General features: G+C 38.5%; 1 protein-coding gene across 2 annotated transcripts in view; it reads right to left on the reverse strand.

Annotated features, from left to right (window-relative positions):
• Positions 1-13,968, reverse strand: part of LOC105916053 (N-deacetylase and N-sulfotransferase 2) — a 52,503-nt gene that overhangs the window by 30,187 nt on the left and 8,348 nt on the right. Inside the window, exons 4-7 of one of the 2 annotated variants that reach the window (XM_036130681.1) lie at positions 10,231-10,318; positions 9,970-10,124; positions 3,625-3,810; positions 667-795 (exon numbers count right to left, since the gene is read on the reverse strand). In XM_036130681.1, the coding sequence (XP_035986574.1) occupies positions 667-795; positions 3,625-3,810; positions 9,970-10,124; positions 10,231-10,318 (558 nt within the window). The remainder of the gene's footprint in view (positions 1-666; positions 796-3,624; positions 3,811-9,969; positions 10,125-10,230; positions 10,319-13,968) is intronic. The other variant, XM_036130682.1, reaches the window with a different exon arrangement.

The raw sequence follows: 13,968 nt of genomic DNA on the forward strand, positions 1-13,968 counted from the left end.
TGGGTCCAGCGTTCCTCCTGGTGCATGATAATGCAGACGGTTCCTCGAGGATGAAGGAACTGATACACTGACTGGCCTCCAAGCTCCCCTGACCTAAATCCAACAGAACATCTCTGGGACATCATGTTAGGGTCCATCAAACACCACCAGGTTGCTCCTCAGACTGTCCCGGAGCTCAGTGATGCTCTGGATGCACACAAGTACACGGGGGTGCATGACCATATAAACTACCATTTGGAGATGCTGGAATGACATTTCAGCAAATTGGACCAGCCTGCCAGATTAAACATGTCGAAACGTTTTCAGAATGAACTGAGTGAAAGTCCGGTTGCCTCCGATTTCAGCCTGTTTACTCCTGTCAGTTCAGCGTTTCAGTTTCACTTTCTCGGTGACTTCAGATTAGGTCCTCTGTGAGTTGAACATTTTCATCCAATGATGCGGCATCCTTCCAAACACATCACCCGTCCCCTATCAGGATGGATTCTTTTTTAAGTCGCAGTCTGATGTGTTTTCAAAGTGTTCCTTTAATTGTTTTAAGCGGTGTATAATAACTTACTCACACACCTTCAAGCCTTGTAGGATTTTTTAAAATGGTGCAGTGTGTCAGGCATAAGGTGAGGGAGCTGAAGTGGCGTTGCAGGTCATAAGAAAAGTAATTTGACTTACAGGGTTTAAGAGAACAGTGAGAAAGAGCTCTCCTCCTCTAATGCTCTTGTCCAGCTCCTTTGAGCCTCCAGGGTACTCATTATAGAAGATTGTGTGCGTGAACAGGCCACAGGTCTGCCTGGGCAACACCTGGAACACAGAGGAGAAGCGTCAATCGTTCATGCGTGTGTTGCTCTGCATTCATTTCAGATTTAGCTTTGATATACACTGATCCGGTCTAAGAATATGACCAGCGACTCTCCAATTGTCTCCTAAACTGCATCTCTGTCGGTGTTTCTGGTCTACAGTGCTTCGTATCTATAAAAAAAGGGTCTCAAGGAAGGAACTGTGGTAAACCTGTCTGTGTGGTGGGATCCAACACACCAGCTGCTGCAGCTCAGAGTGCTAAAGAGTCTGATGCCAGCTCTGATAGAAAGATGCACACAGCGCACAGGTTGACATGTTTGTGAAGTTCTGCTCTAACTGCTCTGTCAAACAGAATCACATGCTTTCTATCTTATCATAGTATAAAAGAAACCATTTAACGTTTATGAAGGTACCGAAAGTTTTAAATTCAGCCTCACGGGGAAGGGGGCGGCCAATAATATAAGGCACTATAAGGCACACTTAACATCCTTACATTTTCTCAAGATTTGACGGTGTGCTTTATATATGATTAAAGTTGTGCCTACTGAATGATTTTATGTGCTACAATGTGCTCAAACATCTGTTAAAATGTGTAAGTACGACTTTGGTTAGCAACACACGGTCCACTGTGTCACTACCTGAGCGGACCCCTGAGCTGTCTACAAGACTGCCTGACTGTAATCTCGAAACTAGAAGTATCCAGAGTACGCGCTAGCAACAATAACCCTAATAGGATAATTCAATATCAAAGTTATGTTTATTTTGACCTTATGTTAGAAACAGAACAGCGTAGTCCAGCTACTCTGTCTTCCCAACCGAGACGGATAGTTCTCTCTCTTAGAAGAGAGCTGTGTAAGGTGACAAGATTTGATTTCCCTAATGAAAACTGGGGACGACACTGATTTAGTTAAGCACAGAATATCTGCCTGGGGGTTGGTTTGTTTTGTCTGAACTGAAACGCTGACGGGGCGGGAAAGGTGTGTTGGGCAAAGCTCTACTACGTCGGGTCAGAGACAAGACTGGGTAAATATCTCTTGTTGCACTAAACCATGGGTTAAATCAAAAATAATCAGTTTGACTCAAAATATTTTCTAGTCAGCGCATATATTTCCGGGCCGTGGACATCATGCCACATCAGTTACCTCACTTGCTTATTGTGCAACATTAACCAAATCTGGTACTTTTAAAATATCCATTGACAATTCCTGTATCTCTCCATCTTTCAGCATCAGAGCCTTGGCGTCATCCTGGACAGCCTCCCATCCTCTCCTTCACTTTTCACATTGATAACATCACCTGGTTAACTTTCATCTCTGCAGCATCAAGTTCTTTCTTCACACTTTTGCCAAACTGATCCACAGTCCACTCACCCCTTGACTTTACAATTTTAGCTCCCTTCCCTCCCTGTCCTCCAGAAAACCTTCATAAATTGCAGCTAGTACAAAGACAGCAGCTCGCATCATTACATCGCCTAATTCACACCTGTACATTAACTCCACTGGCTCTCTATCACATTCAATATAAACCAATCCTATGATCATACAAGGCCAACCACAACCATGGACGTCATATATTTTAATCTAACACAGATCGCACATTACAACAATAAGTCTGTTTTTTCTATTATTGCACAGCAATTAATTATCACAAGTCATGAGTTTATAAAAAAGGCTTTATTTAACTTTAAGTTTAATAAAATGGTTATATTTTAGCCCTGTGACTGGCAACCTGTCCAGGATGTAATCTGAGTCCACGCCTAGGGATAGCCACCTGCCGTCCCACCACCTATGACCCTGTGTGACGCCTAGCCGTGTTTCCCATGAGATACGGCTATACGGAAAAGCGGGTACAGAAAATCCATGGATGAATGGGATATTAAATTTTTAAAAAGGTTTAATAGAATTGCTCAAAGTTTATCAGAAAAAACATAACTTGCTTTTAAAGATTAACACTTTAATTGGAAAAATGTTTAAACTTTTGCATAAAGTTAAAATATTGCTGAAGGTAATCTTGGTTGCTGTAGCTTGTCTTTCTAGCAGGTGTTTTTGGGTTGAGCAAAATGAGTACAAAGATGGACAAGAGGCTTTTTCAGCTGGTTCTAGTACGACTTGGTTCTACAATGTCGCTTCACATCGCACTCTACTCTGTTTAAAAATAAAAAATAACTTCATAAAAACTCTGAGAATCGCCTTTCTCTGGCCCCACTCAGTTAGAACCCGTTCTCCAATCCATGTTGTAGCTGCAGTTTATTATTTCTTTTTTTTGACGTAGTTTCCTTAATAATCTGTATGCATCAAAATGACGGAAATCCGTCGCAGCGATGGAGAACTTTAACCCATGCACTAAACTTTTTTTACTCCATCATGATACACTGAAACTGGAGACATTTTTGGGGACAGCTTTTGCCGGGGACAGGCCTGTCCCCGGAACTCGGGGACGTCCGGTCACCCTACCGGAGGGGCGGAGTGATATTACACACTTGGGAAGAATATGTAACGGCTCATAATGCGGTGCGTCTTATGGTCCAAAACAATACGGTAGATGCCTTCGGGATGCAGGTTGGAGACAACGCTGCCTTGCCAAGAGACAGAGATTTATATTATGCAGGACATAAAGCAAAAGGTTTGTAGACAGCAGTGTAAAACCAGAAAATCATGTTTTTTCTCTCTTCTGTTTTAAACAGATGTCTTTATGAGCATATCTGCAATCTCCAATAACAGATGTGCAATCAAAAATCAAACCAAATGCTCAAACTAGAAAACAGTTGCAACGATCCCTCATCCACAGGACCCTGCCTGAGAACCCCGTATTAACCCAATCATGTGCCTTTACCTTGATTCCATTGTGGATGAAGCCACGGCGGTACCTCGCTGGCCTCAGGTGAGGGTATTCTTCAGTGCTGGTCACCTTGATTCCCCACACAGCCTTCCAGGCTTCATACAGTTGGGCGTGAACAGGGTAAACCCCAGAGTGGTGTGGAGCCACCGCGTAGCCCATATCTGTTGGGATCCCATGTTCCTGGAGAGAGCAGCAGACATGAGGTCACAGCGGGAACCATCTATACGTCCTGCCAAGTCCACATGACGTCTCCATGGGCCAGAAAAATAAATGAAAAAACAAACATATGAGACCTGTGATTCAAAAGGCTAAACATTGATAACCATAAATAAGATAAAACAATAAAATCAACCAAAGCTTTCCCCGCAGTAAACCCGTTAGGTTTTGTGCAAGCAGGGTTCTGTGGACACTAGGATACATTAGTCCTTTATAAACTGTTGACTACAAGTCAGCACAATCCCATCTTGGAGAATGAGGAGCAACTTTTGATGTTAACAGCAACTTATTGCTCCTGCCTATAGAGTCTGCTCTGAGACACATCATATTGTCTGACAGAACGTCTAAAGCAGCCTCTGCACACATGAACACCTGGCAATACGGTCATTAAAAAACCTTTTGCCCCATGAGGGTGAATTTAAGTGGGGCTTTGTTAGACTGAAGGAAGTGCGTCTCCTGAACCTCCCCCCAGATTTCCACTGTTTGGAATTCAGCATTCTGGGAACTCTGAAGGAAAATAAGTATATACACAATAATATAACTGAACACACAATGCTGGAGTTGGAATGTGGTTTGCAGCTTCAGCGCTATGGTGTTTCACAAGTTAAAGCATTTTGAACCTGCATGAAATTATCCTTTGTTTAAAAAAAAAAAGAAAAGAAAACCTCTGGACAATTCTGGGCTGAACAAAAACTTTGTACCAACAGAGTTTCTGATCCGCAAACGCTTTATTCAATTTGTGATGCTACAAAAAGCAAGTGATTCCCTTCTAATTTCCAGGATTAAACAGCCTGAGAACGATGAAAAAAGGTGTCTGGAAGCTGCAGAGCTTTGAGAAGCGATACCTGGACTGAATTATTTAGGACTTTAGTTCAGAAACATGTTCCTTTAAATCCAATTTTGATTGATGAAACCTCTCTGTTTGCGAAAACGTGCAACACCACTGCATGCCTTGTTACACTCTCAAGCAGTTATTTGGCTAAAGACAAACCTTTAAATTTTCTCTAAATGCTAGGAAAGGTTGGATCTGAAGGTCGCTCAAAAGACCATAAATCTAAACTCTCTGTTTCTGGACAGCAACACCGGAGCTGGCAGATTATTAATGTACTCTGGAGTTTTCTGCCAAGACTTTCTGTAGCCTTGTACCTGAATCTCTAATACAACAAACCACACCAAAAAGGAAGAGGTCGGACTTCTGGTTATGGCGGCCACGTGAAAAGACGCATCGTACTTCGCCCTGCTGCTAGTTGCTTTAATACTGGAAAAATAACCGCTGCTCACAAAGCAGTATTAGTGGGCAGGGGTCAAAATGTTATTAGCAACAACAGGGGTATTCCCTGCAGAATAGGCTAAGTGTGGTTTTGCGGATCCTCACTGGTTGTGGATTGGCTTATTGCTATAAGGGGAGTCTAATGTATGTGGGTGGGACTCTCCCAGTTTGGGGAAGGGAAATTGTAGGAAAGGGGGTTTTTTTACATTTTGTGTGTTGGATGTATGTTCTAGCATCCGGTTTTGTTATGCCTCACATTTCTATACAGTAAAGCGACTTACTACTTTTGTTACCTTATGCCTCAAACTGTGAAATTTAATTTTATCTCATGGAACTGTAGGGGTCTTCAACGTCTCCAAAAAGTCAAGCAAGTTATGAATAGAGTGAAAGAAATGGACTCTAAAATAGTATTGCTTCAGGAAACACATCTTCTTGAGGAGAACAATTTAAAGGTGAGGAGGAGGGGCAATATATATACGGCACCATTCTCATCTCATTCAAGAGGAGTTATGACCCTGGTACATGAATCGGTGCCACTGCAAATTAAAAACATTAATAAAGATAAAAAAGGAAGGTATTTAATACTCCAAGGCTCCTTAATCTCAGAAAATCTATTTCTAACCAATATATATGGGCCCAATATGGATGACAGTATTTTTTACAACGATCTATTCCTAACTCTTTCAACGCTTAAAGGATTACATATAATGGGGGGAGGGGGGGACTTTAATTGTACATTAAATCCAAACTTGGACAGATCAACCGGACTGGATCAGTCACATATTAAATGTAGAGCCGCAATTCATAGTATGATGAAGGAGCTGAAGTTGCTAGATGTTTGGAGAGAGAGAAAAACCCAGCTAAAAAACTTACTCCTGTAACTCAAGTACTTTCAAAACCCATTCCAGAATAGACTACTTTTTAATTTCTACAGAGTTACAGTTTAGAATTCAAGATTGCTCCTATGATAATATTGTAATTTCAGATCATGCTCCGTGTTCTTTGATCTACAAAGATGATAAATTAAAGAGAGATACGCCAAGATGGCAATTTCATCATAAATGGTTACAAGACGGAAACTTTGTGGAATATCTAGGAAAACAGATCGATGAATTCTTCTTAACTAATACTACAGAAACAGCAAGTATAAAATGGGAAGCATTTAAGGCCTTCCTTAGGACATATTATCAGTTATACAGGGTCTAAAACAAAACAAACTGAAAGATATAGAATACAATTGGAAGATAAAATAAAGGTAATTCAAGCTAAAGTAAACAAAAGAAAAAACCCACAACTAGAAAAGGAATTATTGATTTTGAGAGCAGAATATGATACTCAGCTTCCAGAGCAGCTGCAAGTCTTTTGCGACTCAGACAAACATTTTATGAACAGGGTAACAAAGCAGGCAAATTACTGGCGTGACAAATAAAACAGTTGGAAACAAAACAACAAATCACATCAATTATATCAAATGATTTAATCTTACAGGATCCCCCCCAAAAAATAATGTAGCCTTTAAGAACTACTATGAAGAATTGTATAAAACGCAAAAAAACAAAATTAAAAAACATAAATACATTTTTAGAAAACTTAAATATACCTAAATATTTTAAGGAAGACAAGGACATATTGGATCAAGAAATTACAACAGAAGAAATAGGACAAGCCATTGATAATATCAAATTATGGAAAAAAGCAGGTCCAGACGGTATTCCAATAGATCTATATAAGACCTTCAAAGACAAACTTCTGTCCCCATTGTTGGACATGTTTAAAGAAATTTTCCATTCAAATTATCCCCCCCCCCACCCCCCCTCAATAAACGCCGCCATGATAATCCTATTACCGAAGCCAGGTAGAGCTTCAAATAAATGTGAGAATTCTAGGCCGATTAGTTTATTGAATTCAGATTTAAAGATAATCTCCAAGTTGCTAGCAAGACGATTACAAAAGGTTTTACCAAAGACAATTGATTGAGATCAAAATGGGTTTGTTTTGGGGAGGCAAGGCTTTCATAACGTGAGGCGAGTATTAAACATAATTCATTATAATAAAGGTACCCCAGACTCAGCCCTTTCATCATTAGATGCCGAAAAGGTGTTTGATAGGGTTCACTGGGAATATCTTTTTCCAAGTTATGGAAAAATTTAATTGTGGAAACAACTTTATAAAATGGGTCAAAATATTATACAGTAATGCCTCAGCTGAAATATTAACTAACAGAAACATATCTAAGCCAATAAAGATTAATAGAGGCTGTAGACAGGGGTGCCCATTGTCGCCTTTACTATTCACTCTGGCAATTGAACCTTTTGCTGTAGCGATTTGCGCACACCCTCATGTCATTGGAATTACTGTTGAACCCACAGAACACAGGATCTCCTTGTTCGCAGATGATGTTATCTTATTCATATCAAAATTAAATCGATCCATACAAATTATCATGGAAATAATTAAATCATTTAGTGAGATTTCTGGAAACAAAATAAACAAAAACAAGTCTTCTATTCTCTTAATGAACGCAAATAAAAGAATCAACCCATCTTCAGATGTCTTGCAGTTTAAAATAGTTAATGATTTTAAATATTTAGGGGTACACATCTCTTCAGATCTTGATCAGGTTGTTGCGACCAACTACAAACATATACTGAATGAAGTAGATAATTCATTTGAAAGATGGATGCCACTACCAATATCTTTGATTGGAAGAATAAATATAGTAAAAATGAATATATTGCCAAAAGTACTCTATATATTTCACAATGTTGCTCTTCCACCTCCTCCTGAATTATTTTCTCAAATAAAGAATATGATGTTATGTTTCCTATGGAACAATGGAAAGTCCAGACTCCGTCTGTCTCTACTATATCTCCCTTATGACCGAGCAGGCTTGAAGTGCCCGAATTTTCCCTTTTATTATTATGCTGTGCAGTTGAGGTCTATGATGTTCTATTCCAGCAATCACTCTCCACATTGGATAGAAATGGAGACTCAGAATTTAAATTTAACTCTTCATTCATATTTGTATTCAAATTCAATATTAAAGCTTCTGAAATATACTAAAAATCCATTTCTTAAAAATATGATAAGAGTATGGAGAGATGTAAAAATAATTTTAAATGAACCAAATTGTCTGTCTTTGTTCAGCCCAGTGTGGGAAAACCAGTTTTTTGTACCTGGAAGAACGGATCCAACAACAAGTATGGAAAGACAAAGGACTCCAAATGATTCAGAATCTTTATGTAGCAGATTCTGACATACCGAGTTTTCAGAATCTACAGCATAAATTTCATCTGGATAAGAAACATTTCTTTAAATATCTTCAACTCAGAAACTTCATACGAAGAAATCAAAATAATGAGTTGACAAAGCCTGCCATGTCAACTTTAGAAAGAATGTTAACAAAGGACAGTTTGAAGAAAGGTATTATAACAGAATTTTATCACTCAATGATGTTACACATTTCAGAAGGATCTCATGATAGACTTAAGGCTTGGAAAGAAGACTTATTGATAGAGCTATCTGAGGAAGATTGGCAGACAGCATATAAATTGGCCCACACCGGCTCTATTAATACAGCTTTTAAAATGATTCAATTTAAATGATTAATACGAATTTACATTACACCAGTGGACCTTAATAGGTATAACAGGGAAATACCTGATGTATGTCCAAAATGCACAGAGGACAGAGGAACTCTGGTTCACTGTATGTGGCATTGCAGGGAAATTATACGGTTTTGGAAAGAGGTAAAGGATGTCATTGAAAAAATTATTTCCAAACAAATAATTTTTGAGCCAAGGTTGTTTGTGTTTGGACTGTACCCTGAAAAACATACTTGTTCAAAAAATTTATAAACTTAAGTTTGCTTAATGCGAAGAGGTGTATATCAATGTTTTGGAAAAAGCCTCACAGACCGACCATAAACCAATGGCTGCAGCAGATGTTACCTGTCCTCCCTCTGGAAAAAATTACATATATATTAAAGGGCAAACAGTACCTGTTTGAGTCTATCTGGAACTCCTTCATTAAATATGTCAAGAACTTGAATATCTCAGAAGAAGGTGCAAGTGATTGAAGAACATGTGAACTGCAGTTCCCAAAGACAATTTATTTATGAACGTATACTGTTAAACTTAATTCTCAATATAAAGAGGTTAAGTACGAAATGTGACTATTTGCACAGGAACTAATACTGTGAGAGGCTTTTTTTCTTTTTTTTTCCTTCTGTTTGTATTTTATTTTTACTTGAACAAGTAACACTACTACTGCTGTTGTCATATTTGGTAGATTGTTCAAGATGTTTGTTTAAACTGCCAAAATTTTAATAAATATATTTTGGGGGGGGGAAAAGGAAGAGGCCAAAGGACGTAACAGACCAACATTCTTCAGTATTTCTTAGGGCTGGACGATAATTCAACAACAATAAATACTGATCAATGGACGTGTTGTGCGATAAAAAAAAAGGGTAAAGAAGAACAGTTTTCCTTCCCTTAACATCATGTATCCATTACCAAGCTCTGCCCCTTCAAAGAGTTCAGAGAGCAGTGTTCCTTTTTTTCTTTTTTTAAAACTTGCGGTTTTGGTGAAAAGTTAGTTGAATCAAAGGTTCAGTTTGAATTCAGAGTTTGTGTTCTTTATCTAACACTAGGTCATTAGGCAACAGCATAAAATGGCCAGAGCTAGACTTATAATATAGGTTTTGACTTTATTTTTTGGTAATTATCGATCAACATGATTTCTATTTTATCAATATGCTTTTTTTCTACATCATCTAGCCCTAGTATTTGTCCAACTGATAGACGTACTAACAGTTTGGTCCACAAATGATCTCCATTTGGATCTCCTCTGACCTGAGCAAAGATCCTGTTGAGCTTCATTTGCTCGGCGAGAACACTGACGTTGTGGAAAAGGTGAGGCTGCATGTGACTCCACATGTGAGGGAACCACCAGAAATCCGTCCTGTGTCGCAGCAGCATGTCATCTCCCTGGTCCTCCTCGTCAGTACCTACGGCCACAAACAGCAACAGATGAGGCTCCCCCGGCCTAAAGCCTGGTTCTACAACACTCAGGGCACGTTTAGCTATTAGAGAGAAAAAGGCTTCCTTCAGTACCTGTGTGATAGAACTTTCCTGAAAATCCCAGATTGAAGGTGAAATTAGGTACCAGTGCTCTTAGCTTATTTTGCGTGTTCAGCAGGGCCTGTGGAAACGACAGAAAGAAAACTCAGCCAGTTTAATAACTGTTCCTAGCCTGGAAATTAGAGAACACCTTTTCATCATTGTATCATCTCAACATTTGACCTTATTTAAATAAAACTGTGCTTGTGTTTTGTGCGTTTTTCTGTGTTTGTTTTCTGTAGGGCTGCTTGAGTCATGTGTGCTGCAATTTCTGCCACATTAAGGACTTCTTAGGACAGGAATTTATACTGACAGTGAGATCAGCTGACAGAACAGCCCAGAGTCAGATCCAAATCACTGCAGAGTTAAAAGGGCGGCGCTGCACATGAGGAGCATATGACAATCAGTTAGACCGCAGACATGTCTTCAAGACATAAAACCTGGACTTTAAAATTTCGGATTATAAATTCAAACCAGTTGTCTTTGTACCAAAGTCCTTAAAAAAGACTGCTGAATCCATGGCTAAATCTAGATGGGATTAAATTGGTCTTTGGTAATAACGTTAAAAAATAACACCAAGGTTTTTCATTTCAAAAGTTTATTTCAAACCTGCAAACATTTTACTATACATATACTGATAAACAATACATATGCATGGCTTGAAAGGGGAATGGAAGAAGCAAAAGCTTATACATGTCCAATCCCCTCCCGCTCATCCCAGGGACACTCCCAAGACCTCCAAACGACAAGACAAAGACAAGACAAACGACACATCCACACTCATGCATACAAGACAACACACTGGCCCAACTATCTCCTTCCCTACACCACACCACCCTCATAGAACATCACTCACTCTCTTCCAGGTATTTTCTCAGGACATCCCGCTTAAATATTTTTTTAAAAAGATTTATGTTTTCACAACACTTTTGTTCCTCCGATAAACTATTCCAGAGGGTGACACCACGACTTGAGATGCACATTGATTTCAATGTAGTTCTTACTTTTGGTTGGTATAATTGATTTTCGCCTCTAAGATTATAAGTGCTAAGTGCCTCCCGCTCCTGAAAAAGTTTTAAGACATTATCTGAAAGAGAGCCAGTTGACGCTCTAAACATTATTTGCGCAGTCCTTAAATTTACAAGATCAAACAATTTTAAATTGGAAGATTTTAGAAACAATAAATTAGTGGGATGTAAATAATTTACTTTATGAACGATTCGAATAGCTCTTTTTTGTAGTGTAACCAGGGGCTGAAGATTGGTCTTAAAGTTGTTTCCCCAAACTTCAATACAATAATTCAGATATGACATAACAAGTGAATGATACACGAGGAACAATGCATTTTGACTGAGGAAGTGACGTACTCTGTTCATCACTCCCACACATTTTGCAACTTTTGTGCGCAAATAATTAATGTGATCTTTCCAGGACAATGTCTCATCTATAATCACACCCAAAAAAGTATTTTTTTTAACCCTCTCTATGCTTACATTATCAATAATAATTTCAATTGGTACATTAGTTTTCCGTTTGCCAAATAACATTAGTTTAGTCTTTTTCAAATTTAGTGATAATTTATTGTTGTTGAACCATTTCTTTAACTTGTTCATTTCGATTGTTACTTGCGCCAAAAGTTGCTCCAAGTTGTCTCCAGTGCATACAATACTAGTATCATCCGCAAAAAGTACAAACTTCATAACGGAAGACACATTGCAAATATCGTTTATATACATAATAAATAAAGTTGGACCCAAAATGGAGCCCTGCGGTACTCCACATGTTATGCCCCTGAGCCCAGATTTATGTTTTCCAAACTGTAAAATTTGCTTTCTATCCTCCAAATAGCTCTGCAACCACTTGTTAGGTAACCCTCTGATGCCATACCTTTCCAGCTTTTTTAATAGTAAACTGTGATCAATAGTGTCAAATGCCTTCTGTAAATCAATAAAAATCCCCAAAACAAATTTACGTTTATCAATGCCATCTGTAATGCTTTCAATTAAATAAATTAATGCAAGTGATGTGGACCTATTTTGTCTGAACCCATACTGGCTTTCGGTTAACAATTTATTTTGTTCTATGAAACTGCGAAGCCGACAATCAAATAATTTTTCTAAGATTTTAGAAAACTGTGGCAAGAGTGAAACCGGACGAAAGTTGGTGAAAGTATTCTTATTTCCAGATTTGAAGAGTGGGATTACTTTAGCAGTTTTCATTCTATTGGGAAAGAGTCCATTTTGGAAGGATAGATTGCAAATGTGTGTAAATGGTTTGATGATTTCTTCCGCCACCCCTCGAACCAATCTCATGTCTAAGTCATCTATGTCACGTGACTTTTTGTTTTTACATTTTTTAAATACACTCAAAACCTCTTGTTCATTTGTAGGGGCCAAAAACATTGAATTTAAATTGTTATTTATTAATTTACTACACCAATCGTCTTCAATTGGAATTTTCCTAGCAAGTTCTGGTCCTACATTAACAAAAAAATCATTAAACCCATTTGCAATTTCTTCTTTGTTTGTTATAACTGTATTGTTCTCCACAATATATTCCGGGTGATATGGTCCACTAGATCCACGTCCAATGAGTGTTAATAACATTCCAAATTCCCTTTATATCATTTTTTTTCCTATTAAGTTGATCAGAATAATATTGTTTCCTACATTCTCTTTTTATACATGTTAACTTATTCTTATATCTTTTATATTTAAAGTCCGCTTCTATTGTTCTTCTTTTCAGGAACTGTTTGTATAAATAGTTTTTCTTTTTACATGCATTTAATAAGGAAGGAGAATAAGGAATTTTCTTTTTACATGCATAAATGCATTTTATCAGAACATGTCATTTAAATCCCATATTAAACAGTTTTCCAGGGTTTCCCTTTTTCACTTCCAGAATATTGCCAAATTAAAAGCATCCTGTCCAGGAGTGAGGCTGAAAAATTGGTTCATGTTTTAGTTATTTTGCCAATAAGTCAATAATATGCAGCTGAAAGCCTTCAGCTGCTCCAAAACGTTGCAGCAAGAGATTAAAAAATGAAGAGCAATCATATTTCTCTGATCAGCTCCTCTCCTGTTGAACCAGCTCCCAGCTGTGAGGCAGTCATCCTGTCTACTTTTAAGACTAGGCCTAAAACCCTCCTTTCTAATAAAACTATAGACTTGAAAATGGGCTAAGAGTTGGCAAGCGAATTTCTCCAATGTGAGATCAATAAAGTCTTTCTTATCTTCTCTTCTCTTGATCTGCTTAGCTGTGTGTCTTTCATAGATGAAGCCACTAATGGAGCTACTTCTGCCAATTACTTTTCTTTAACAAAGAAAGTAAATGGTGCCTGTACTTGTAAAATGTTTTATAAGTCCTGAGGACCCCAAAGCGCTTCACACTACATTCAGTCATTCCCACGCTAACGGTGGTCAGCTACATTGTAGCCATAGCTGCCCTGGGGGCAGACCGACAGAAGCCAGGCTGCCAGACAATCGGTGCCACTGGGCCCAAGGACAACGACTGAGACGGTCCGAGCGAGGATTTGAACCACCAACACACTGGTTACTGGATAAACTCCTAGCTCCTGCTGCCTGTCCAGGCTGGACCTCACCTCATAGAAAGTTTCTTCCGATTAAAGGGGAGTTTTCCTTTCCACTGTTGCTACACGCAAGCACAGTATGACTGATGTCTACAAAATGGTTCCTCTGCTGCTCCATGTTTATCCAAGAAAAGTGAATACTA

The sequence above is a fragment of the Fundulus heteroclitus genome, unplaced genomic scaffold (genome assembly GCF_011125445.2).
Source record: "Fundulus heteroclitus isolate FHET01 unplaced genomic scaffold, MU-UCD_Fhet_4.1 scaffold_37, whole genome shotgun sequence".
Lineage (NCBI taxonomy): Eukaryota > Metazoa > Chordata > Actinopteri > Cyprinodontiformes > Fundulidae > Fundulus > Fundulus heteroclitus.